At 42.0% G+C, this 26,959-nt stretch overlaps 1 protein-coding gene across 10 annotated transcripts in view; it reads right to left on the bottom strand.

Moving 5' to 3' along the window:
* Positions 1–23,923, bottom strand: part of mybpc1 (myosin binding protein C1) — a 65,072-nt gene extending 41,149 nt beyond the window's left edge. For 6 of the 10 annotated variants that reach the window (XM_084049410.1, XM_084049411.1, XM_084049405.1 and 3 more), the window contains exons 1-7: positions 23,650–23,923; positions 11,932–11,961; positions 9,829–9,909; positions 8,061–8,282; positions 5,586–5,636; positions 3,834–3,875; positions 2,695–2,736 (exon numbers count right to left, since the gene is read on the bottom strand). In XM_084049410.1, coding sequence (XP_083905536.1) covers positions 2,695–2,736; positions 3,834–3,875; positions 5,586–5,636; positions 8,061–8,282; positions 9,829–9,909; positions 11,932–11,961; positions 23,650–23,671 — 490 coding nt within the window. In that variant the 5' untranslated portion in view covers positions 23,672–23,923. The remainder of the gene's footprint in view (positions 1–2,694; positions 2,737–3,833; positions 3,876–5,585; positions 5,637–8,060; positions 8,283–9,828; positions 9,910–11,931; positions 11,962–23,649) is intronic. The other 4 variants (XM_084049412.1, XM_084049413.1, XM_084049414.1 and 1 more) reach the window with 4 other exon arrangements.
* Positions 23,924–26,959: the final 3,036 nt, after the last annotated feature.

Here is a 26,959-nt window from a genome sequence, read left to right as displayed (position 1 = left end):
CAGGGGTCTCCTTTGCTGTTGATCAAGAATAGTCAGAGGCGGTACTGGCCTGGTAAACCCTCCCTCCGGAAACCTCATTTCCATTTGATTTCAGGAGTGAGTCTGGCCTGATCGCCCATTGTGGGTGTGTCTAGTGGAATTACCAACTAACCGAGCCTATCGGCGTCGTCGCTCATCGTTCTGTGATTGACAGCGACAGTTGGCCAATCAGGTGGCGAGTACGAGTGAGCCCGAATGGGACCGAGTGCAGTCGACAAAAATGGAACGATCCACTATTGTTTCTGTGGCCAGTTACACTTTTTACTTTCGGTTTTAAAACGCTCTCAAACTTCTTTTTTGAGGCACGGAATTTACTTTTAAGACATCGTTTGGATAGAATTTAGTTGTTTAACTTCATATATGTGGTCAATTAATCATGACAAAGCCTATTTAAAAATATAAATTTAGAGAACCAGCAGGGGCGGGCAGTGACACGCATGTATCCGAATAAGGCAACCTATTTTGGGCATGGCCGTCTCAAAAGTCCCTTTGCGTCACATTAGTCTGGAGGTCTGCTGATTGGCTGGAGGGGAACAACGATCATTGGCTGAAGGGGTTGTCAGTCAACGGTATTACTCCCGCCCATCTCCAGCCCACAGCCAATATTGCAGAATGGGCGATCAGGCCAGACTCACTCCTGAAATCAAATGGAAATGAGATTTCCGGAGGGAGGGTTTACCAGGCTAAGGCGGTACAGCTACAGGTATAGAATGTCATAGACCCACCTTTTCTTTTGAAAGTGTTCACATCACCGGAGGAGAGACATACAGTACATGACAGATGTTAGGTGCTGGGCAATTAACCGAAAACATATCAAAACCGACATTTAGAACCTCTAACCGAATTAATGTTGCTCATGAATCGAATAATCGAGAAGCAGTTTTTATACATATTTTGTTTTAATTTCTCATAATCGAATGGACACACAAAAACCGTAAGCCCTGTATTATACTTTGTCGTACAATGGTGGCGTGCAACAAATAGCCTGTAATGTTTACATTACAGATCTTGTCAGAGAACTGTGGCAGCAGTGTAAAGATAAGTTATAAAATAATCGTTCATCAATCGTAGTCAAGGTGAAAGTTTGAAATAATCATGATATTGATTTGAAGTCATATCACCCAGCCCTAAATGACGTACAATGTTTTCAACGCTCACTCACTGTCACCATACATCAAACACGTTGACACCTGCTGTTTAAGCTCTTTGCAAGACGGAAAGCATGGAACAGACAATATGGAACAATGAACATAATATGTCATCAAAAAACATGAACATTTTCATCAATATATTATACAGTAGACGGGACAAAATAATGGTTCTGACAAATTCTTCATTTTTGGAGTCTTCTTTAGGTTCCCGGTATAGTCAAAGACTGTTTTCTGAAAAGTATCATCTCGAAGCACTAAAAACCACTGCGATATTTGAGAAGAGATCCTACTCGACAAGTTGAATAAAGGACTGTGTGTGTGTGTGTGTGTGTGTGTGTGTGTGTGTGTGTGTGTGTGTGTGTGTGTGTGTGTGTGTGTGTGTGTGTGTGTGTGTGTGTGTGTGTGTGTGTGTGTGTGTGTGCGTGTGCGTGCGTGCGTGTGCGTGCGCGCACGTGTGTGCGTGTGTGTGCGTGTGTGTGTGTGTGTGTGTGTGTGTGTGTGTGTGCTTGTGTGTTCTTTTTTTTATGCCAATGAAAAAGATGACTCCAAAAGCCTCATAGCTTCCTACAAGCGGTGTAGCAGATAAGCAGCACGTTCGCTATGATGTTTGAGGAGACCGATCTTTTTCATGTAGCAACAGATACTGTAAGCTTCAACTCTTTCAGGCGTTCGACCAGCTATGTACAGTATTTACACTATACAGTATGTACAGTATGCACAAAAGGAAAATAAATATTTGAGATTCTTCTCAAAGTGTAAAAAATAATAATCACGAGTCAATTGACCGTATTCTGGTTTGGTGGTGGAGGTCTTCATGTTTTTTTACTTAACCACTTGAATCCTAGCATCCCTATTCTGGGAACTCTCACCGAAAATAGACGATCTACAAGCTAACACTGTGTCCTGATGCGATGCATCGTGAGCTTGTAGGTCTGCTATATTCGGCAAAGAGATTTTGGTGTAGAGGGATACAAAACATCTAGTATAGAGCCGATCACTACACGGTCAACCAAGTATTAGTTTACTAAGTAAACGTAGAAGTAGCAATACCACAATGTAGAAATACTCTGATACAAGTCAAGAGTAGCAAAAAATATAATTAAAGTAGTCAAAATGACTCATTATGCAGAATGGTACATTCCACAATCATATTATTGGATTGCAATTAGTAATGCATTAATGTTTTCATCACCTTTTAATGTTTCAGCTCATAAAGGTCGGCGGGGCCGTTATATGCATATGCAAATTACATGTTATGTGTAGTGTCGTGTAGCCAGGAGATCGATGGGATATCTCCGCCGATAGAGATCTCTGATCATCTGCCTACGCGAGACTATGTTATGTGATGCTGGCTAGCTCAACCTATAATGATACATCATAACAGTTAATGTATGTTTTTATATCTAAGTCTGATTCAAGTCAATTGTAAAAGTACCTCAGAGTTGTATTTAATGCGCTTTTATTTATTTATTTATTTTTTACTGACATTGTGACCTATTATTACCTGAGTCTTTTCTCCCCATGGCCGACAAAGGGACGCTATCATCTAAACAAAGACAGAGAGAAATTTACAGCATATTATAAGAAATAGTACTGTAAAGTCCACTGAGGCAAACACACACACACACACACACACACATAGGCAAGCAGAGTTAGCAAGCAAAAACAGGTACTGTATCTTTAAGAGCTGTGTATGAGGAATTCTGAATCAAAAGCCTGGTTCTCAGATTGACATCTGACAGATTTACTGTCAGATGTTCTACTGATGTTAAATTAGTAAATAAAAGCCAGTGGGGAAAATAACTAAGTACTTGTACTCAAGTACTGTACTTAAGTACAATTTTTAGGTATCATGTACTTTACTTGAGCATTTCCAATTTCCAATATTGGAGGCAAATATTGTACTTTTACTGCACTACAATTATTTGAAAACTTTAGTTACTAATTACTTCGCACATATAAATGATTACATTATAAAACATACATTAACCACGTAAGTCCTATTTTATACCTAGGCTATTTGAAAATAGCAGATCTACAAGCTCACAACGCGTCGCATCACGACGCGTTGTGAGCTTGTAGATGCTATTTTCAAACATTTCAGTACTTTTACTTTTGCTACTTTAAGTACATTTTGATACCAGACTTTTACTTGTAACAGAGTGCTTCTACATTGCAGTATTGATACTTTTACTTAAGTAAAACATTTGAGTACTTTTCCCACCACTGATAAAAGCTAATAAATGTTAATTGCTGCTTCACATGCTAAATACGGCTTTTGATCATGGATATGATCTGCAATTGCTTTATGATTAGAATTCCAAATACAGTATTCAAATAAATGTACGTTTATGTGGGCAGACTGTACCATATGACCAGAAAAAAGTGCTGAGGGCATATTATTTTTAACAAAACACAAATCTTTTAAGGTTATGTTAATAATCTACTGTGTATTAGCAATGATTTATTTTTTTAAATCTCCAGTTTTGTCTGTTATAAATAGTGATAATTATGTCCAAACACACCCAAAACTTCTAGAAATAAACATGTCTCCTAGCATGTTTCCTACTTTCTGATTTAGAGATGACTACCGGTGAGGTCAGAGGTTCTATAATGGTGGTTAGGTTAACAGAGAGATCTTACTAGGCAGCTCAATAGAGAGTTTCTTGAGTGAACTGGCATCCTCTGCAGAAAGAACACAATATATTGATATTAATCAATTTTAACTAATGTAGACGATGGTTTGCATAATACTGTAAATATCCCTTAACGAAATTGTTATTGATAACAGAAGCAAAACATACTGCTCAAGCCCTTGACAAAATGACAACAAATTATTCATTGGTCTTTTCCAAATACAATTGAGATTGCATAAAGGTAACTACAAAACAAGAACATAATTACAGCATATTCATGAGGAACACAATTCAAGTTTAAAAATCCATGTATTATTTTCATGAATGACTACCGTTTGATCTGTATTTGTCAACATGAAAGGTTTTCTCCCAGTCCTAGAAATCAGAACTAAACTCATGTGTGATCACACAGCTGACCAGAAAATGTATAGACCAAGAAAACAAGCCTGTTTTCCTCACATGCCATTCTCTGTTTGTGACACCACACATTAGAATGGACTCTGTGAAACATATTGATACTGTATACTACCTCTATATGAATAACATATTTAAATCGTCTTTAAAAGCTACACAGTCAAATCCGGCATTTTAATTTATATCTGAGAGTGTAGAAATATACCCTACGGGTCAGGAATATTTCATATTTGGTCTAAAATATATTATTACAAACAATAACACATTATAGAACAATACATGTATAACATTGCATTATATAGAACATATACTGTATGCATACTGTATACATGATAAGCATCCATGTATTTATCTTGTTCAAATAATATATACATGTGGTCAGATGTAATTGTCACATCCATACCTTTATTTTAATCAAATAAAGGTTAATGCACAGAAAAATCCTCAGTGTTAAGTTGTCCATTTTGTAAACACTCAGTTAAAGGTGGTGTAAGTGATATATTTAAATAAAACTGACAGTAATCAAACTGTTGAGTGTTTGTTCAGTAACAGGAGTCTCCCTGTTTCTCCAGCTCTTTAATAAACAGAAAATACATTTTCAGGTCGGGATACCAATTGTATCCAATCAGAGAACCCGCTTATTGTTTTTGCTTCATCACTTAAAATGTCACTTATCCTGTATACTACGAGTTCTCTCTCTCCTGTTTGGATAAAATTGGTATCCTGATCTGAAAACGAGTGATCCGTTTACTAATGAGCTGGAGAACCGGGGAGACCGCTGTTACTGAACAAACACTCGATAGCAATGACTACTATGAGGACATAGAGCCAATTAACACTTAATTTAACAAGGAAATATCACTTAAACCCCATTTAAATGAACACTGAGCAGTTTACTGTGTGTGCTTGTACTGTAGGAATGATGCCGTGGCGTTCTGATCATTTTGCACAGATAGCACACAGTAACTTTACCGTATGTATGTCATGGACATGTCATACATGACAATAGATTCTGCTTCTCTGTTGACTCACTTATCTTTGTACTTGAACTGCCGCAACACCAGGACCCCTAATATACCTGCCCCGTTGTTAGGACAGAAACATATGGTGTGTGTGTGTGTGTGTGTGTGTGTGTGTGTGTGTGTGTGGGTGTGGGTGTGTGCGCGCGTTTGCGCTGTTTTTGAGGTATTTCCATAACAATTCCATTGAGTTGACATACTGTAAGTCCTGACCGGGCAGCCGTCCGTCACGAGGTGATCGAGATGGAGGTGACGAGAAGATAATAAGGAAGTAATGAGGAGGCTAATAAGGATGTAATAAGGACGGGAGCGTCAAGGTTACCAACCTGCCGGGGGTGTTGGGGTGGGGCTAGTGGCCGAGGCATCGTCATCTTTACCTGAAATAAAGGGGTTGATTGACACATAGAACCCACCTATCAAGCAACGTTCCAAGTCCCATCACTGGCAGGCCAACAAGACACAAGACCGCTACGAGCCGTCGGATGTGACATGCGATGTGAGACAAGGCTTGGACCCGAGCGTCGCATGCAGCGATGTATAGCGGCAAGACTCCAGTCTAATCTAACAAGTCTAACTTGTGCCCTGTGTGAGACTATAAATATAATGAAAGTGTGAGGTCACTCTTGTGTGTGAGATCAAGGCATTGTGCTCGGCACCGCAAGCTTCTCAGGCTACTCAAAGATTTACACACACAGAAACACACGCGCGCGCACACACACACACACACACACACACACACACACACACACACACACACACACACACACACACACACACACACACACACACACACACACACACACACACACACACACACACACACACACACACACACACACACACACACACACACACACACACACACACACACACACACACACACACGCATACTGTGCACACGTGTTTGTGAGAGAACGTGAACCAAAACAAAGGTCAGCCTTCAAGTCGCAGCCACAGAAATGCATCCACAATAACAACAGGGTGCAACCAAGCCAAAGAAATCCCTAAATCCCGTGTTAACGGCTTGTAGCTGTCTACCCTCTGATCCCAGGTCAGATCTTATAGTTGGCTCGTTTTGTGGAACGGCTTGTTATGGTAATTAACCTTGTTTATCAGTAGGAGCTACGTATTGCATAATGAATGGACTGGACGCTTAAATTGAAATTATGTAACCGATATGAGATCCCCATTCATTAATGCTTTCTATACTGTTTGTGTGTTCTGAGCGTGTCCATAGCATTGGGTCACGGCAGCAAGGAAGCAAAGGCCATCGCTGTCTATTAAGCGGCTTCGTCTCAAAATTAAGTGTGATTCAAATAGTCAAGCATCTTTCCATTACCCAACTTGAGTGCCTCTTATCTCTTATGTAGATTAAAAACATAGTTACTAGCCACTGTAAGACTGCATACTGTAGCATGACCTCATCCTACTGTACTTCTAGTCCCCATTACGAACCTCTCCCTCCGCTATACAGTTCCGAGATGAGGCCCCACTGGGCTGGCTACCAGCAGCGTTAGAACACCAGCAAAGGGATTACCATTTTCGCCACATCGTATCCAAAAACTAAAGGTAGTCCCCTAAACCTACAGACGTTTGGGGATTTTGTGGAACCCTAACTTTTTAGTTACTATGAATCCTGCAATGAAATGGAGAAAAATCTGTCTGTCCATCTGTGTATCTGCATCCACTCAATCTGAAAATGCACGTGGGCATTCAGCATTGGCATACAGGCAGGGACTGACAAAGAAGATTTTTCCATTTCCCCAAATGTAAGCCGTTTATTACCATGTTTGCCAAGTCTCTACAGTAGTTGGGGTGCCAGGCTATGGGATCTGAGTCGTGGTCACATAGTCCGGACGGACGGCCATGCCATGGTTTTATTGGTTGTTGTTTGGTTGTAAGGGACACCTCACATTGACAACCAAATGGTGCACGGGCTCTGCGATCACAGCGATCCGAAAGTAAAGCTAAAAAGTTAATGCAGATCATCAATGTATGCGGGCGTGGATATTTATAGGCTATATTTATATGGTAGACTGAGATCATTCGCTCTGCCAGTTTGCATATCCTGTCTAGAGAGAATAAGCGGATACTGAAACAGTCTATGTGCGTGTAGTATGTTTGTGTGAGAATTACATACAGTTTTGGAGTAGGCGGACTCTAAGACCGGATGGCACTATAGTTAAAATGGAATGGAAAACAGGCTTTCCATAGTTACTGCCTGGGGACGGGTTAGTTACAAGGTGACTGTGGTCTAGACAGCGGAAACGGCATTTATTTGAAAGGTTATTGACATTGAGATGAGGGAATGATTCAGTATAAGCTATGAGAAATTGAAGCTATTCATTAGCATTTTTGGTAAATGTGCACGTAGTTGGGGCGCTTCCCCAGGTATAGTAGTTGCTGCTTAAAGGGCACCATTGCCGATTTTGAACCTGAATCCATTCTACGGCGAAAATCTGGCATAACACTCCCCAATGTGTTCTGCATGTCAAGAACTCACTCTCAGAGGCACACAAACATGTCAGCCTAAAATTAAGTGTATTGACATGATTTATGTGCTGCTGGCCGACCGAGATTGGAGAGTAACACACCGAACGCATTTGGAAGTGTTTTTCACATGTTCTCCTCACGATAGAATGAGAGGATTTAGGTTCAAAACTGTCAAAGTTGCCATTTAACCGGAGTTTCCAGACTTCCATGACTGGTTTCAGTGGCATTAGAGTGGATGAGCTCTTTCAGACGCATGCACTTTGACTGAGAGAGAATTGGAGACTGATTATAGAGGAATCGATACTTACCGCTCGGCTGAGAAGAGCAAGGGGCCTCTTCCGTTACGGCAGAGTTTACGGCAGAGTTACCCGTCTCAACTTGCTCTTTGACCTCCCCAGCCACAGCGGGCTGTGGTTGGTTAGAGCCATTGCGTACAGGTTCTGGTTCCGTAGCTACCACTGCCTGTACGGGCTCAGGTTCTGTGGGTTCTGGTTTGGTCCCTTCAGTCTCTACAGCCTCTGCTGCAGCTTCTGTACAGCAGACATATAGCGCCAGGCTTGAGCAGCAAGCTTCGAGCACAAAACATTGGTGGCCTCGCAAGTCATTGCTTGCTCATACGAGGCGTGCAGGAGTGGCATATGACCAGGTAGTCGAGTTTCATTTGTTACTTTGCCATACGAAGTGCTCGCCGAAAATAATAATCAAGTAACTAAGAACTGAGAAACGTGATGCATCAGCGACTCGTTTTCAGTAGAAAATCACATTTTCGGCGAGCGATGCGGTCGAAGTGTCTCTTCCCAGTGACATTTGGACAAGAAGACCATAAAACTATTAGATGAATTAAGAAAACTTAATTAGGACCTTCTAGTCAAGTCTATTGATGAGATATTATCATGGGATAATATCCCATAACATATATTATTATGTACAGGCGTTCGTAACAATGGAAGTCCTATCTGGTCACAGCATATGTGTGATGTTGAGACATCATGGAGTCAGGGCTATACCAGCTGCTTCTTTGATTATTATAAAAAAGAAAAAAAACACGTAATTTCCTACTGATTCGTTCAATTCAGAACATGAGAATGGAGAGACGGCGAGGGGGCGTTGCATGTCAGCAAGTGGTTGATATGCAACGCAGGTCCCCAGCTGGGACTTGAACCAAGGACATAGTTGACTATAGGCCGTGCCCCCCTCCCCTCCACTATTACAAGTACATTTTACACAGTTAAAGGAACGTACCAGCCTTGTTGACACAAGGGTCCTTTGTCAGTCTTACTTTGATAATTGTGCCTTAGGACCCCCCCCCCCCAGGCCCATGAATACAGTATATGCATTATATGCATAGAGTTGAATTATGAATTATGACACAATGGACCTGAATTACAAAATCTGCAGTGTTCCACCCAGTCTATGTGTCGAAGTGTCGTGATGTGTAATGGGTTCAAAGCAGAGAGGACTCATTTCATGTATGTGCAAATGTACAGTTACAAAACAACTAAAAGGGGACAAAATTATAATTCAAAAAAGAGGCTGCTATAGTTCTTTTAAAAAAAAGTTTAGTGGTTATTGTTGTGTCTTTTTTGTGCCAATTTAGGAATCATTCTATTCCCTTGAGAGCTGCTGTTTTACCGAGAGAGAGCGAGTATAAACCCAGCTTATCCCTGATGTCTCTTCACACACCTCCTGAATGCAGGAAATACAGTCACACAGCCACAGCCTGTTAGTAGCACCAAGCAAACCAAGCAAAGTGCATCCGGAGCAGTGAACGTGTTGAGTTGGTGCAGTCTAACCTAGTGAACGTCTTTTTCATTTTTTTTGCGTGAATCTACAGTGTAACGTAAACACTCGTAACTACATACAGAACAACAAAAGTGCAAGGGCACCCCTCCAGGGGGCGCTGTGTGTGAATTAAACCATGAACAGTGATGAAAGACACACACACACACACACACAAACACGTGAAGTGAGTGCAATGTGCAACGAACATACACTCTGGGAGGAGGCAGTGGGGGTGGGGTAGGGTGGGGTTTGGGGTGTGGGTGGGGTCAGTGTGGCCGGGGCAGGGTTACCCACCTGGGGGTGGGGGTGAAACCTCCAGGTATATCTCAGGTAAGGGCATGATGGCACCGTTACTGTCTGGGGGGGCAACGCTCTCTGAGCATGACAGATATAGTGGTGGGTTGAACAGATGCTTTTTATAGCACAGAGCTTCAGCTTCTAAGTAACACACGCACACACGCACGCACGCACGCACACACACGCACGCACGCACACACACACACACACACACACACACACACACACACACACACACACACACACACACACAGTGGCGTGCACAGACATTTTGAGGGGCAGGTGCTCAAGTAAATTATACTTTTTTTTTGTTAACATGGTCTGCTCTTTTTTCCCTCTACACCTATAATACCTCTTTGCCAAAAATAGCCGATCTACAAGCCCACAACGCCTCGCAGTGCGAGGCGTTGTGGGCTTGTAGATCTGCTATTTTTGGCTAAAGTTCTCCTCAGAAAAGGGATGCTATAGGTTTCGAGTGGTTATGGTAAAAAGAAAAATCATATCACATAAAGATTTGGCGGACCCCCTGTAGTAACTCTGAGGACCCCCTAGGGGTCCTGGACCCCCTGTTGAAGACCCCTGCTGTAAACTGGGAAAAAAGGGCACTTCTGGTCAAGAGGGCAAAGGGCAGGTGCTCTAGCACCACCTAGAGTCTATCTGTGCACGTCCCTGCACACACACACACACACACACACACACACACACACACACACACACACACACAGTATGGCAGTATGGCACCGATTTGATTATTTTGTCGATAAGACACAGGAGGAACTATTGAGGCCTGACCTTCAACTCAAACACTATAGATGTAAAGTCCACACTGAATGTTTGATGAAGGTGATTCACCGTTGGAATACAAAGTAGAGTACAATAAACACACCCTAGCCTAATTAATCCACGTGCAATTGATTAGCACATCTAATGATCCCCGTATATAGGTGATGATCGCCGTTTCTAATTGGTTACTATTTAAAGCACTGACCACGATGTGTTCTGCAGCGGTTTCACCGCATTTCTGGGGAGACATTAACGGATCCAATGCAGCTTGAGCTTCAAAAGGACGTCCCAAGGACGTTTGAAGCTCTCAAGATGCTCTCTCCCCGCTCTGGGGTCAAACCCTGGGCGTCGGCAGACAGCCAATCGCATGCCGGCGGCGCCTTGGTCACTTGGGAGGCCAAGGGTGCCAGCTGAATCAACACACGGTAGGGGGGGGGATCAGCCGGCCTGGCGGGTGGAATGCCGGAGATTCTGACCACTTGGGTGAACCCGCGGCGGCGGTGTTGATGTCGAGCGGTATTGGCTCCACATTTTACACTCTTCCACTGTTTGAACGTGGTGGGCTGTGTTTGCACATTCTCGCTCGGACCCCCACAGGACTTTGACAGTCATATTACGTTGTGTATACACAGCCACGGTATCATATACAGTATGTGCTTCAGGAGCTAGAACACAAACAACCACTGTGTTGTGTTAATTAAAACCCATTAAGACCTGGAACGCATCTGTGTCACTTTAGATTTCTTTGGCTATTCAAAAATGTGCAGATATACAAGCTCATAGCGCGGCACCGAGTGCCGCGCTATGAGCTTGTATATCTGCAAATTTTTTAGCAGACATGTTTTTGATTTTTTTTCTAAAAACTGTTAGGATTTAGGATTTTTAAGAATCACCTCAGGTCTTAATGGGTTAACATCAGTGGTGCGCAAACCTTTTCATTTCAAGGACTCCCCACCCCCCCAAATTGATTAAGCCGCAGACCCCCCCCCCCCGCCCCCATTTTGAAAAGTTGTTTGTTGCTAGATCAGATTTAGTATTGAATACTACAGCCGTCTTTACTGTAGGTGGGGAGAGGTCAGTGGAGAGAGTGAAACCTATTATCTGAATATAGCCAACAACATCTCTCATCAGGCTAACTTCTATGGGGGTCCCTGGAGTGGACCCCCACTTTGAGATCCCCCGGATTACGTCATGTCCTCCAGACCGTGCATGGCTGCAGCTCTTGCACACATTCCTTGAGAGTTTTTGTTTTATTTCATTTTGACGTTCCCTGTAATGGCACAGAAGAAAAGCAGGGTGACATCGGCGGTCACTCACCTTCTGGCTGGTGGCCGTTGGCCATCCCATCTGAAAGAGAGAAAAAAAGACAAAAGAGACGATAAACGTCTGACACTCTGAACTCCAAAAATGATCTTTCACTGATCTTTGTGGATGCTGTGATGGAGTCAGCATTAATCAATGAACGTCTGTTTGCTGTTTGCTCACGCATTTTGACCCTTAACCACTTAAAGGGATAGTTCACCCCAAAATGTATTTTTTTCTATCGATTAGTCACCCCATGGAGACTTGAATTCATGGATATTTTTTTTGTTTTTGTCGCATTCCTACGGCAATAATTTGATGACCAGCAGCGGTTCCGGTAGGACACACAAAGAGTCATCAAATTATTGGCTTAGGAATGTGACAAAAAGTTAATATATTCATGAATTGAAGTCTCCATGGGGTGACTAATCAATAGAAAAAAGTTATTTTTGGGGGTAAACTATCCCTTTAAGCCCTGTACAGTTCATTGTATGACGAATAGCGAAAATCTGACAAGTTTGTTGGGAAGATATTGTACACCTACACTACTGTACAATGCCATGCTCAAAATAGGGACACCAGGTTGAAAGTGTTAATATTCTTTCATCTCTTTCTTAGTCATGTTGTCTTTGTATCGTGGCGCTGGCACCTCGTGTCTAGACATCAGACGGTCTTAAGTGATTATGTTGGAGACACCTATTATATGTCACACTGTCAAGGCTGGTCAAACCAACAGTGGTCGAAAAACTGGGTTAGTGGAGCACCGACACAGACAGGAGGAGGTAGTCAAGCCATCTTGGGATCGTCACACATACGGTTGTCCTCAATTGAACAACATGTGGAGCACTGTCTGTTTTTTTTCTTGTTGTTCCACGGATAGGTTTGAACTGAATAGGAACGTGTCCTCATCTCATCTTCACAGGAGTCCAGCTGCACCACCCAAACACAGTATAGTCTCTCATGCTGCTTTCACGCTAGCGGCGACAAGTCATGTTCAGTCATGGAAGCCATTTAGTTTTCATCAGTGAAAAAAGGTAGTCGTAAACATTTTCCGTCATAGTTTTAGTCGACGAAATCAACAATATCCCTGCGTGACCAGCTACGAATTAAAGCTACAAAAACAAGTTGAGCTGACTTACAACTATTTTCAGTGCTTCAGTGACGCGGTGAAGCGTCAATCAATCATGTGTTTTTGTTTCACCATTTCCACCTTCTCTCTCTCCACTCTCTTCCTGCTTGTAATGGAGGACAAAGTCATTTTTTGCCATCAGCCCACATTCCCTGTTCTTTTTAACGAGCCTTTAGGTTGTCCTTTCCTTGTACATGTAGATCTGCTATTTTTGCTATATCTTTTGAAAAGCTTTGACATTTTTAAAGATATTTTGACAATAATGACATGCTCATAGTGAGAATTGATATCCCCCATGCACGCACACACACGCACACACACGCACACGCACACCCGCACACGCACACCCACACACGCACACACACCCGCACAGGCTGCGGCCTCTACTTTGAAAAGCACTGCTCTAGCCTGTCAGGTTCCAGTCTCGACATGGTGATAAGTGCTGTCATGCCAGTTGGTGGCCACTTTGTGTGCCAGGCACAACAGCCTCTCTGTTAAGCCCCGTTCATACTTTGCCGTGCGGCGGTGTCGCGCACAGAGAATAGCAGACCTACATGCTCACAACGCGTCGCGGATGCGACGCGTTGTGAGCTCGTAGGTCTGCTATTCTCGGCCGTGCTCGTTGTGCGACGACAGAGCATAAATTAGGCTTTAATGTCCCACAGGATGGAATGACAGGAGTTATGCTGCAATCCACACGGAACTTTCAGCACTACACAAACATCCTGAGCGTTCATTTAACTCAGGGTGGACAAATACTGTAGGCCCTAACTGACAAGCCTGTGGCCCCGAGACAAGACGCTCTTTACTGCATCCATTCAGTAGTGAGTGATGGACAAAGTACTCAACCCCTAGTACTCGAGTATGGCTTTATACTCCTGGTCAAATGTTACTCAACTACAAGTGAAAGTTGCTCCGTCAAATTTGTACTTGATTTAAAGTACTTGGGGTGCTTGCCTTAAACAAAAACAACTCTGTATATTACTTGAGAAAATGTTTAATGTTCCCCAAAACATGTTAAAAAACAACATTTTCAGATTGTAGATAGCCATTTTCACTGTATGTTGTAAAGAGGGTTTAAATGGTTAATTCGTAATGTATTTTTGTGAGTTTGGGTAGGGAGGAGTCAAAAGTACAATAATTGTCTTTGACATCTTGTGGGGTGAAAGCCATACGCTTCGAAAATAAATGTAATAATAAATACTCAAGTAAATGCACTTCAGTGCAATACTCAAGTAAATGCACTTCAGTGCAATACTCAAGTAAATGCACTTCTTCACTGTGTCCGCCATTTGGGAAACACAATCCACAAGTCTTCCTGACTACTCTGGTCCACCCCGTGTACAGTCTATTAACCCCTTTGCACCATTTATGAGCACCGTGCCAGCGTCTTTCTTCTCTGCTGTCCGTCCAGCGTTCTGCCTGTCTGCTGGGCATTCCAGGTCAGAATTAGACATCATCTCACCTCATGAAAAAAGCCTGTCACAGCTGGGCCCATCACCGCACTAGAAGTCCTGCAGGGTCATGAGACTCGCTCTCCGTCTCATCCCCCTGGACATAATGAGTGTTGAGAGGTATTGTTTTACCTCCCAGGCCAGCTAACGGGGCCTGCAGGTATTTTCAGCTGTTGGCCCTGCTGGCTTGGAGACAGATGGGCTCATACAAGGCTCCAGCGTTAGTCAAACTGCCCTATCTTCCTAATATAGACTTCCATGGCTCTATAAAGACGTGCCATGGCACTCACTCGCTGAGGACAGCTCAGAAACCTGCCCACCAGTGACATCATCGATGGCGATTCCAGAATTGAAACTACAGCCTTTTCTCTTCCTGAAAAGTTAGCATTCTGAAATAGAAGCCATTGTTCTTACATTAATGAGAATAATATAATAATGTTTTGAAATCTGGTTTGAATTGACCAAACCTGCCTGCCGATGTCCATGGTAGGCAGGTTTCTGAACTGTCCACAGTCCTCCGCTGAGTGAATAGACAGAAATGGTGTCATCTTATAATGAACATTCGTGAGGAGCAATTATATGAAGACAGGTTAAAATGGTTGAAGTGGTCCTTTAAGCCCGATTCATAAATTAGCAAAAATAGCCGATCTACAATCTCACAATGCATCATGATGCAATCAATGCCTTGTGAGCTTGCTATTTTAGAAACAAAAAGGAAAAGAACGATTGTGAATGAATGGTTGCAAAAAACAATATAGGTGTTGATCTAAAATCAGATTAATCTGCAATAAACAGTCAGTGATGGAGGAAATATGAATAAAAGACCTGCATTTTGAAGTTAAACGCAAAAGCTAGGGGGTGATAATTGCCATGGATTGGCTGGAACCCCAAATGAGGTGGATACAACTGGTAGGGAATAATTCTGACATTTTAACATCATTTATTTACGTATTTATCAGGGACAGTGCACATTAATCAACATGTCAGTTTTCACATCCACGTAAATGAGCCAGAGTTAGCCAAAAGCTAATCTGTAGTCCCTGAGCAGGATGTTAAAAGTGGTGATATAGCTATCCATACAAAAACAATAGTTGGTGGTCTCTCACTTCGGTAGGGAGACTATTCCAGTGATGGGAGGCTCTAACAGAGAAGACTGTTTCACCAAACACACACTACGTCTGAATGGTACATCGCAGTCCCCTCTGGTAGTTGCCCTTGTTGCTCTGTCACCACTTTCCCTTCGCTCTATGAACTGTTTCAGTGGAGGAGGTGCAAGCCCATTTAAAACCTTAAAAATGAGACGAGCATCTGCAAAATGTTTAAACAAGCTATCAAAATTCAATAAATTATACTTTTGAACTACATGGCACTATATGCTATACTATATGGTTTACGGATTGGTTTTAGTATACCCGTAGGTGTAGGTTTGTTAGCGGCAGTGGTGGAAAGTAACTAAGTACATTTACTTAAGTACTGTACTTAAGTACAATTTTGAGGTATTTGTACTTTACTTGAGTATTTCCAATTTCCAATACTTTTACTTCTACTCCACTACATCTCAGAGGCAAATATTGTACTTTTACTCCACTACATTTATTTGAAAACTTTAGTTACTGGTTACTTTTCAGATATAAATTATGATATAATGAAACATACATTAACCACTTTAGCCCTATTTTATACCGAGGCTATTTGAAAATAGCCGATCTACAAGCTCACAACGCGTACTTTTACTTTTGGTACTTTAAGTACATTTTGATGCCAATACTTTTGTACTTTTACTCAAGTCATTTTTTAATTCTGGACTTTTACTTGTACAGTAACAGAGTATTTTTATATTGCAGTATTGGTACTTTTACTTAAGTAAAGAATTTGAGTACTTTTTCCACCACTGGTTATAGCGGTCGTTCTCACAGATGTTCTAGCAACTACATTGAATCTAGATGTCACCACACGTTTCCACTGGCAGAGATGTCAGATGGTTAAGGCTACACAAGACTAAGGTTAAGCGTCTTGCTCAGGGACACGTCAACGCGTACACCCACTCAGCTGCACGCGGCCCCCAGACCCCCAGAACTACTGTTCTACTCCTGGAAGGACTCTGAAGGCCAAAGGTCAAAATGAGGAACCGGCTGTAAGGCGACGGCTGTGTCTACCACGGGGGTGTGTCTGAGTGTTGGTAATTAGCAGTTGACAGGCTTCCTGTGTTCCAGTGTGTGTGTGTGTGTGTGTGTGTGTGTGTGTGTGTGTGTGTGTGTGTGTGTGTGTGTGTGTGTGTGTGTGTGTGTGTGTGTGTGTGTGTGTGTGTGTGTGTGTGTGTGTGTGTGTGTGTGTGTGTGTGTGATTTATAGCTCAGGATTCTGTAACCGGCGGCCACGGGATGTCAGACGGTGGAGCCCAGGCAGAATGATACCGTCTGAGGAGTAGTTAATCTTCCTACCAGACACACTTTCTAACAGCTAGAACCCAAGACTCTGAGTGAAGGCTCTGCCACGGTATTGTAGGCAAGTCATGGATATTTACAGGCATTCCGTGCCAAACTTTTCCATGCCAAGGAGGACCTCCAAACAGCCATAGCATCTGGCTGTGGTCCCTCTATTGCGAAATGGCTTAAAAACAACACAGAAATGAAAATAGCCGATAAACAAGCTCGTAGATCCGTTATGTTAGCTATTTATGAGAATGTTTTAACATTTTTGAAAGGTTGACATTTTAAACTCCCACTACAATCGTATTAATTTAAATAATTGTAATGTTTCCTCTCCCTCTCTTTTCCACTTGGCCAATTGCGGTGACCAACACTTTGAAAAGCTGTAGTAGTGCTGGGGTCGGCAACCTTTTTGACATGAAGTGCCATGTTTTCATTTTCTTGATAATCAGTGTGCCATATCAACATTAAGTGTAATTATGACACCACATCAAAATGGAATAGTTCCAACTGATCCAATTTTGGTTGTCCGTAGGCTATATAACTTCTTCTTTAGAAATATTTTCGTCTACATTAAGGGTGTAATGATCATTAGACTCAATAACCCACCTATCTCCCAGACTCCCTCCCCAGTCAAAGTTATCAGTTTGAATGAATGTAAAATGATGTGCAGGATGTAATTTGTATATAGATGTGAGTGGACATAATTTTTTTTTTTTTAAATATTTGATAAAAAAAAAAAAATGAAACCTTTCTCTCATACTTATGCCAGTGTGCAAGTGATCACCCTCCCCTGTGCCAATGTTGCCTACCCCTGTTCTAGTGGATGACATGAATACTTGGCCTGTAGTCCGTGGGGTCAGAGGTTTCCTGGGTAGACGAGCCCTCAGAATGTCTTTTTCGGGCAGGGGGGGAGAAAGTGATGCCGGGAGACGACGGAGGAGGAGAGCGCGGGACGCGGATTAAAAGTGCACTCATTCTGAACTATTCCAGGGACCAAGAATCCCCATCCCTGGAGAGCCACAGGCGACTCAGTCACTCCGTCATCTCTCGCCCGACTCTTTTTTAAAGCCTCGAGTGTAGCGACTAAAACAACAAGGGCCTCCTCCTCCTCGTCAGCTGTTCACGGTCATTTAAGCCTTTAAGGCCGGGAAGGGAACGCATGTATCATTTTAAGAATTCTTTGGCTATTCAAAAATAGCAGATATACAAGCTCATAGCGCGCTATGAGCTTGTAGATCTGCTATTTTTAGAAAAAAAAAATAGAACATTTTTGCAAATCTTTTATTTTCAACTCAAATCTTTGCTTCTGGGGGTCCCTGGAACAAAATATTCTTAGATGGGAGGGGGTCCGCGGACAAATACATATTATTTTGGGGGTCCTTGACATGAAAAAAATCATTGATAATATAGCAACATAAGTAAAAAATCAATTAAAAAAAACTTTAGGGAAAACAAACATTTGTAAAATCAAAGATTTGAGTTAAAAACTTTTGCTTTAAAAAAGTATATATATATTCAAACTAAAGATTTGCACACATTTTCACGATTTTTCTAAAAAAATAGCAGATCTACAAGCTCATAGCGCGGCACTCGGTGCCGCGCTATGAGCTTGTATATCTGCTATTTTTGAATAGCCAAAGAAATCTTAAAATGACCCAGATGCGTCCCCGGTCTTAAAGGGTTAAAGAACAATACTTTTCTACCCATCATTTATGTGCTCTTCTGGACGCGGCGGGGCTATTTGTGGACGGTGTTTGTGGCAGCCTGGCATCTGTTGCCCCGCAGCTCTGTCTCCGAGGGGATCATGGATGTTTACGACGGCAGGCAAAGGGCCGTTTGCATATAATACTGATAAATCTCAAATCCCCCTCTGGTGCTGAACCTTGCTGCACATCAGAAACTAAGCTGTTATTGGCACTTAATGCCAACTCCTCATGGACCTCAGAACCGTGATGGAAAAAGTACTCACATTTGTTACTTACTAAGTAAAAGTATCAATACTGCAACATAGAAATATGCTGTTACAAGTAAAAGTCCGGAATTCAAAATGTACTTGAGTAAAAGTACAAACGTATTGATGTCAAAATGTATTTAAAGTACCAAAAGTAAAAGTACTCATTATGCAGAATGCCCATTTACATTTTTCAAATGCATACATACAGTAGCTTTTTAAAATAGCAGATCTACAAGCTCACAATGCCTTGCGATGTGACGCATTGTGAGCTTGTAGATCTTCAATTTTCAAATGGTCCAAATGTATATGGTGGTTAATGTATGTTTTCTGATAATAATCAAAATCTACAAAGTAACTAGTAAGTTTACGTTAAACTAGTAGTTTTCAAATAAATGCAGTGGAGTAAAAGTACAATATTTGGATCCGAGATGTAGTGGAGTAGAAGTAAAAGTATTGGAAATTGGAAATACTCAAGTAAAGTGCAAATACCTCAAAATTGTACGTAAGTACAGTACTTAAGTAAATGTACTTAGTTAGTTTCCACCACTGCTCAGAACAACCGGCTTCATGGGCCGCTGGCTGCATGCCTAACAACACAGCCAAACATTGAATGAGATAAAACCTGGAGGTTTTAAAGTGGACAGTTGGCCGGGCCAAAAGGTAGATGTGGCGACTTGTCATCTCTGTGAATTTAGTACTGATGCCATTAAAATAACTTCCACGAAAGTAATCTATAAAATCCCTCCCATTCCATCATGTAATCCCCATTGTCCTGACTGAGGCAGGAGAGAATGCACCCAGAGGAGGATAGGTTGAGTGCACAGAGAGGACACTGTGTGTGTGTGTGTGTGTGTGTGTGTGTGTGTGTGTGTGTGTGCGTGCGTGCGTGTGTGCGTGCGTGCGTGCGTGCGTGCGTGCGTGCGTGCGTGCGTGCGTGTGGAAAAAAGTAAGTAAAAGTATCAATACTGCAATGCAAGTAAAAGGCCTGTGTTCAAAAAGTTACTTGAGTAAAAGCATAAAAGGTATCAAAATGTACCAAAAGTACTATTGTCTTTGAAAATAGCAGATCTACAAGCTCTCAACGCATCTCATCGCGACGCGTTGTGAGCTTGTAGATCAGCTATTTTCAAATATGACCGGCAGCGGTTACGGCAGGAGACACAAAGAGTCTCCTTTGTGTCTCCTACCGGAACCGCTGCCTACCTGTCCACTGGTCATCAAATTGGCTTAGGAATGCGACAAAAACAATGACAAAAAAATGTGGGGGTGAACTATCCCTTTAAAAAGAAAAGAAAAAAATAAACAGTAAAAAAAAATTGCTCATCCACTGTCACAATATGTTGCATATTTGTTTTAATTATTTATTTTAAAGGAGGAGTTCACCCAAAAAAAAACTTATTTTCTATCAATTGCACACGCTGTGAAGCCTTGAATCCATGGATTCTTTTTTGTTTTTGTCGCATTCGTAAGCTAATAATTTGATTCCCGTCTCCTACCGGCTAATGTATCCGGTAGGAGACACAAAGTAGATTATTTGTGTCTCCTACCGGAAATACACGTCATCAAATTATTGTCTTAGGAATGCCACAAAAACAAAAATAAATCCATGAAATCAAGGCTTCATGGGGTGTGTAATTGATAGAAAATAAGTCATTTTTTTGGGTGAACTCCTCCTTTAAGCCATTTTGCAATATGGGGGATTGTAGGCTATTTAGGGGTCCTTGACATGGAAAGGTTTGTGCCCCACTGTGTAAATGTACTGTACATGTACATGCCTGATGGTTGAGCAGTAGTTTCACTCATTATAACAGCATATCTTCCATGACATCATGTGGCCAGTCTATGACCTCAGTCATCTATGACCTCAGTACAACGACATCTGGCCAGGGTTGCCAGATCTGCTTATTATAATTTCCCCGCAAGATTTTATTTGAAAATAGCCGATCTACAAGCTCACAACGCGTCGCATCGCAACGCGTTGTGAGCTTGTAGATCTGCTATTTTCAAATAGCTGATGTATATGTTAAAGTGCTCATGTGGCCCATAGTCGCTTCTTTTGGGCTGGTTTTCCTAGACCTGGTTGCTTGTTTCTCTCACAGAATCTGGCAACACTGCATCTGGGCAATGTTTGTGCCCAATCTGCCCTCTGTTGACTACGTGTAACAAAGAGTGAAACAAAATATATATATATATAATATGTAATGTAAAATATATATTGGATGCTGGGGTTCAAGTGGTTAAAAAGTTTTTTTTTTTTTTTAAAGATTTGTTTTTGGTATTTTTTTATTGTTTTTTTATTGGAGAGGGACAGGGAAAGTAGTCTGACAGGAAGAATGGGGAGAGAGATGGGGGGAAGACATGCAGGAAAGGCCGACGGGAACGGGACGCGAACCCGCGGCACACTGCTATTAAGGATTTGCAACCAGGGTGCCTAGACCGCGACGCCACGGTCTAGGCCAAGTGGTTAAAAAGTTAACCATTTCAAAGACTATAAAACAAAAACAAAAATATTTATTTGCTTCCTCTGCCTTCTGGCAACGTGCACAAGTCGCTGCTTGGTGGCAGAGGTTTGCGAGATTAGCCCCGGTCTCACACACAGACAGACCCTCTTCCAGGCGGCTTGGCCCCCGAAGTGCCATTGCCGTAACAAAAAGAGACCCCTTGTATTGGCCATCCCACCAGGAAGTGCTCAACCGAGACCCATAGAGAGAGAGAGAGTTATGACACGATTTGATCTCGCCGCAAAGCGGGCCGCTATAGGCTATAGTTCCAAACATTGGAACTATCTCACTGAGATAGACAGAGAGCACTTCCGCATTCCATTCTTACGATGGGAGTCAACGCTAGTGTCGTCACTCTCATATTAGATCACACTGGTTCAACAGTGAGGAGGACAATGTTCCATGTCCTCTACATGGGCATGTCTGGGTCCTCACCAAACTCCCAGAAGACCTGAACTAACCCATTCAGTCCAGGAACGCTACATCTACAAATGTCTTCCAAATCCTAACCGTTTTCTGAAAACCGTACGTTGCTATAACAATCAGTGGTCCTCAAACTTTTTAATGTCAAGGACCACCCAAAATGATATGTATTTGGTCGCGGACCCCCATCTCAACATATCTTGTTCCAGGGACCCCCCCAGAAGCAAAGATTTGAGTTACAGGTTCGCTTTAAAACGTATTCAAAGATTTGCACCAATTTTCATGACTTTTCAAAAATAGCGGATCTACAAGCTCGAGCTTGTATATGTGCTATTTTTTAATAGCCAAAGTATAAGATAATGGTTATAGCCAAAATCAAAAAATGACACAGATGCGTTCCCGGACTGAATGGGCTAATGGAGACTGGAAGTAATCGCAGATGGTAATGACAGACAAGAGGAGCTTACCAGGGAATGTTGATGGACATGCTGATACACATGACTGATGCCTCAAACATGGGGACACGGCCAGCGTGTGGGCGTGGCAGGGGGGTGGGGGCTTGGGGGGGGGGGGTATATGGAAATTTGGACTGGCATCACCAGTCACGGGTAACCGCTTTCACACCTGGTGTCCCTATTTTGGGCATGTCATTTTGAGCAAAACGTTTCATTTCTATTTTATTATTTTAACCCATTCAATCCTGGAGTGCATCTCTGTCATTTTAGATGTCTTTAGCTATCCAAGCTTGTAGATCTGCTATTTTTGGAAAATCTTGAAAATGTGTGCAAATCTTTGAATATATATTTTTTAAAGCGAACATTTGTAAAATGTTTTGTTCTAGGGAGCAAAGATTAGAGTTACAAATGTTCGCTTTAAAAAAAGATTTGCACGAGAATGTTCAAGATTTTTGAATTTCCAAAGTATGAAATAATGGTTATTATGGCTCAAATCTAAAGTGACACAGATCAGATGCGTTCCCGGATTGAATGGGTTAATAGAAATATTGTTGATCAAAATAAAATATTTAAAAAAAAGTTCCATTCAAAGACTTTTCCAAAATGTTCCAAAATAGAAAAATTGCACATCGACAAGCTTGAGCTTGTAGGATTTTTTTTTGCTATTTTTAGGGCTTAAGATTAAGAGGACCGTATGCTGCACAAGTTTTCCAGCATCCCGTAGGCTCTTCCAGATTACATCATCCTTCGGGGGTCTTTGCTGGTATATCCAGCTGAAGTCAGACTCCATGCCAAGCATCAGCGATCATCAACATTCCTGTAGCCCTGTCTGTCCATCATCGCGTCTCTCCTGCAGGGCGCCATTGGGCAGAGTCCATCCCCGTTGCAACAATAGTATCTGTTCGTAAGCCTGTTCGTAAACCTCTTAGATCTTCCCTCTCCCCCTAGCATGCATCAGTAATACAACACCGCCCGTCAAAGTCACTTTCAGGATGCCAGGGAACAAACTGGCAAGGCAACAGCCAAGTTTCTCAAAATATTGCGAAGAGGCTGTCTCCGTGCAACGGAAACACCACAATTCCACTCACACTCATGAAACAAAAAGCCAAAACGTCTAATCTGATGCTCGGATGAATGCAAACAGATTTTCAAAAATGTTTGAATCCATTTCATCATAAAGCAATTTAAGGCCTTATTAAAACTCCAGTATAGGCTATGCTGTCATCAAGTTAAGCATGAAATACCCTCTAAGTAAAAGTCATTACTTCTGGGTTCCTGATAGATTCTCTAAAAGGTTTTGTGTTTGTGTTGCATTGTGGGTGTTATTGGTTAATGCGTTGTGAGAGGTTAACTTGACGTTATAGTATGAACAGCGGTGGTCCCTACCTTTCTTCGTGGGCTCTGGCATGGTGAGCCGTGTCCCAAGATGAAGCGTCGAGGAATCAAAAAGATGCAAATAGATGCCTTCAGACCTTCAGATCGGCGTGCGATCGGATGCAGAAGCAGGTCCAGGTGAGGTGCGTGCGGGCCCTCGGTTCCAGGAGGGAGAGAGAGAGATGAAGACGGGGCTCTTGCAGAAAAGCCTCTGGGGGCCCTGGCACCAGAGTGATGGTTAGATGAGGGCACAGAAATCTCACTGGGTGGAGGAGGAGACAGTGGGGATGGGTGACAGATCGTGGACAGACAGACTCTCAGACCTTATATAGAGAGAAGCCGTGCCCCGCCTCTCTGCAGAGAGGACCGTTCTGCTCCTATACTGGAAGCAGCATCCACCCCTTCCCCACTCGCACCCGTGACAACTCTTTGGTGGAGTTGGCCCTGTTGGGGGTTTCTAATATGGTGATGGGTGGATGAAGCTATAGCGTTCACAGGGACGAGGTAGGGCTCGGCCTCCCCTGCTCCCCCGAAATGATTTGTGTGTGCTTGCTAAAGTTTGGAACTGTGTGTTAGGGTCAGTGGTGGAAAGTAGCCAAGTATATTTACTCAAGTACAATTTTTAGGTATTTTTTAACTTTAGTGGAGTATTTCCAATTGTCAGTACTTTTACTTCTACTCCACTACATCTCAGAGGCAAATATTGTACTTTTGCATCATCATCAAAACAACAACCGTGTACAATAACACATAATGCAGTCTGTCAAAGCAGGAAGTGGGCTTGTAGATCTGCTATTTTGGGGGGGGAAATCCCCAGAATAGGGATTCAATTGGTTAAGAGAAAATGCATATATTCCCAAACGATAGAAAAGTGTGATGTGAAGTGAAGTGATGTTGTGGATGTGTTGTCATGTGTTAGACCAGATGCCAAATGTCAGATCTCTGGTTAATCCAGACGGAATGTTGTTCAAGAACAGTAGGCTCTCTCCAGCCAGGCCAGTAAATACTGTGGGGTAAATGCCTGGGCGATAGTTTTGTAGTCTATACTTAGAAAGCTGTCATAAACCTTGACATTTGACTGATCCAACAGGGAAAGAGGGTTTGATAGCAGAACTGTTTGCCCATCGATGTGTGGGCGCCACTACGGCCCACTGCGGTCCCCAATTAACCTTTTTAACACTCGAAGCATGTGTGATAAATCAGGGTCGCGACAAGCCGGTCAACAAGGTTTAAAGCTGTCAGACTTATAGTGCGCAGCACGCTTTGTGCCTTTTTAAACAACACATTAACATGGACGGGCCAAACCCTCTGCTAAAGGACTAGCAGAATATTATATATCAAAGAATATCATAACCACGTCTTTGGTTAACGACAGCGTAGCCCGAGAAACATACACACATCTTTCTGTCAGCCCAACGACACAGCAAAGACGAGGCTGAAGCAAGAGATGCGTACTGTATGAGAGTATGCTATAAACCTGACTGTCACTGTGGAATGGCCCCTTACAAACCGTTAAAAGGCTAGTTCACCCCCAAAATGACTTTTTTTTAAATTGTATTAGTCACCCCATGGAGACTTGAATTAATGGATTTTTTTTTTTTTTTCGTCTCATTCCTAAGCCAATAATTTGATGACCAGCAGTGGTTCCGGTAGGAGACACAAAGAGGCTCCTTTGTGTCTCCTACCGGAAACCGCTGCCAACCTGTCTGCTGGTCATCAAATTATTGGCTTAGGAATGCGGGCAAAACAAAACAAAAAAATCATGAATTCAAGTCTCCATGGGGTTACTAATCCATAAAAAAAAAGTAATTTCTTGGGTGATCCCTTTAAACTGTTAAAAATCTTTAATTTAAATCCTTTGTTTTAAATGACTATACCGTAAACATACAGTAGATACATTGGGAAGTCTCCAATTAAGAATAGACTCTTAGGATTTGTTGGTGACTGCTTTCACAATTCAGCTCAAAGTATGTGGCCTTTCTTGGTCACAGACCCCCCCACTCCCCCCGAGGTGCAATACGCCCATTTATAACTCGGAGGGGGCTCCGGTGGTAAATGCTAGGCTTAAGGGAAGTATCATGTGCTTCTGCTACAAAGAGCACACAAAACCATTTGGAATGGCCTGGGCTGGGCAAGAGTTCACATCCATGAGGTCACACTGGACAGGAGGAAATATATTGGGCACGGCGAGTGGGTCTATACTGACACCTGCTGGTTGCAAAGGAGCAGCAAAAGCTTGTGCTTGTATTTTTTATTCATGTTTTAGTGTTTTTAGTGTTCTTTTTTTTGTTAGTTTGTTTTTTGTGTTTCAGCCAGTGGTGGAAAAAGTACTCACATTTTTTACTTAAAAAGTATCAATACTGCATTATAGAAATACTCAGTTACAAGTACATTGTAACTGACTATTTTTGAAAATAGCAGATCTACAAGCTCACAATGCGTCATTGTGAGCTTGTAGATCTGCTATTTTCAAATGGCCGAAATGTATATAGAGCTGAAGTTGTTAATGTATGGTTTGTAATAATAATCAAAATCTACAAAGTAACTAGTAACTAAAGTTTTCAAATCAACGTAGTGGAGTAAAAGTACAATATTTGGATCCGAGATGTAGTGGAGTAGAAGTAAAGGTTTTGGAAATTGGAATTACTCAAGTAAAGTACAAATAACTCAAAATTGTACTTAAGTTTAAGTAAATGTACTTAGTTACTTTCCACCACTGGTTTCACCGTGTCATTGAGGGACTTCCAAGGAATCACCAGCTAAATGATACATGTAGCTAATCTTCACCAGTATTACATGTACAGAATGTATATTTTTTATCAGACTTTCGCTGTTATATCTCCAGTATATCTACTGTATACAGTTCATAGACAGTAAGTGAATTCTAGAGATGACAGCGCTTAAAAGAAAAGATGATCGAGTATGATCCTGTTTCATGAGAGAAATCCAACCTTTTCATGGCCCTGTTCACATGAAGTATTAATTAGATTAAATTTGAATCAAATCTACCAGTAAAAGACATTTAAGTTGTACTTCTGCATGTAAAAGTACCTCAAAATTGTACAGGTACAGTACTTGAGTAAATGTACTTAGTTACTTTACACCACAGATTATATACATCAATCTAGTCACAAGCTTCAGTTGGCGGGCCTAAACTGCATAAAGACTTCTCCCTCTCCTCTTCATTAGAGATATTGTAACAAATAAAAACCTTTTCAGTGACACTGAGTATCAGCTATACAGGGACATCCAAATTAACACCATATCAAATGATTCTAAAAGTATGATTTTGTCTCAGAACACTGATGTGAAAGGATGTTTT

Source organism: Gymnoscopelus microlampas (assembly GCF_963454915.1).
Source record: "Gymnoscopelus microlampas genome assembly, chromosome: 23".
Taxonomy (NCBI): domain Eukaryota; kingdom Metazoa; phylum Chordata; class Actinopteri; order Myctophiformes; family Myctophidae; genus Gymnoscopelus; species Gymnoscopelus microlampas.
The sequence above is the reverse complement of the archived record's forward strand: the minus strand, read 5'-3'. Positions and strand labels throughout refer to the sequence as shown.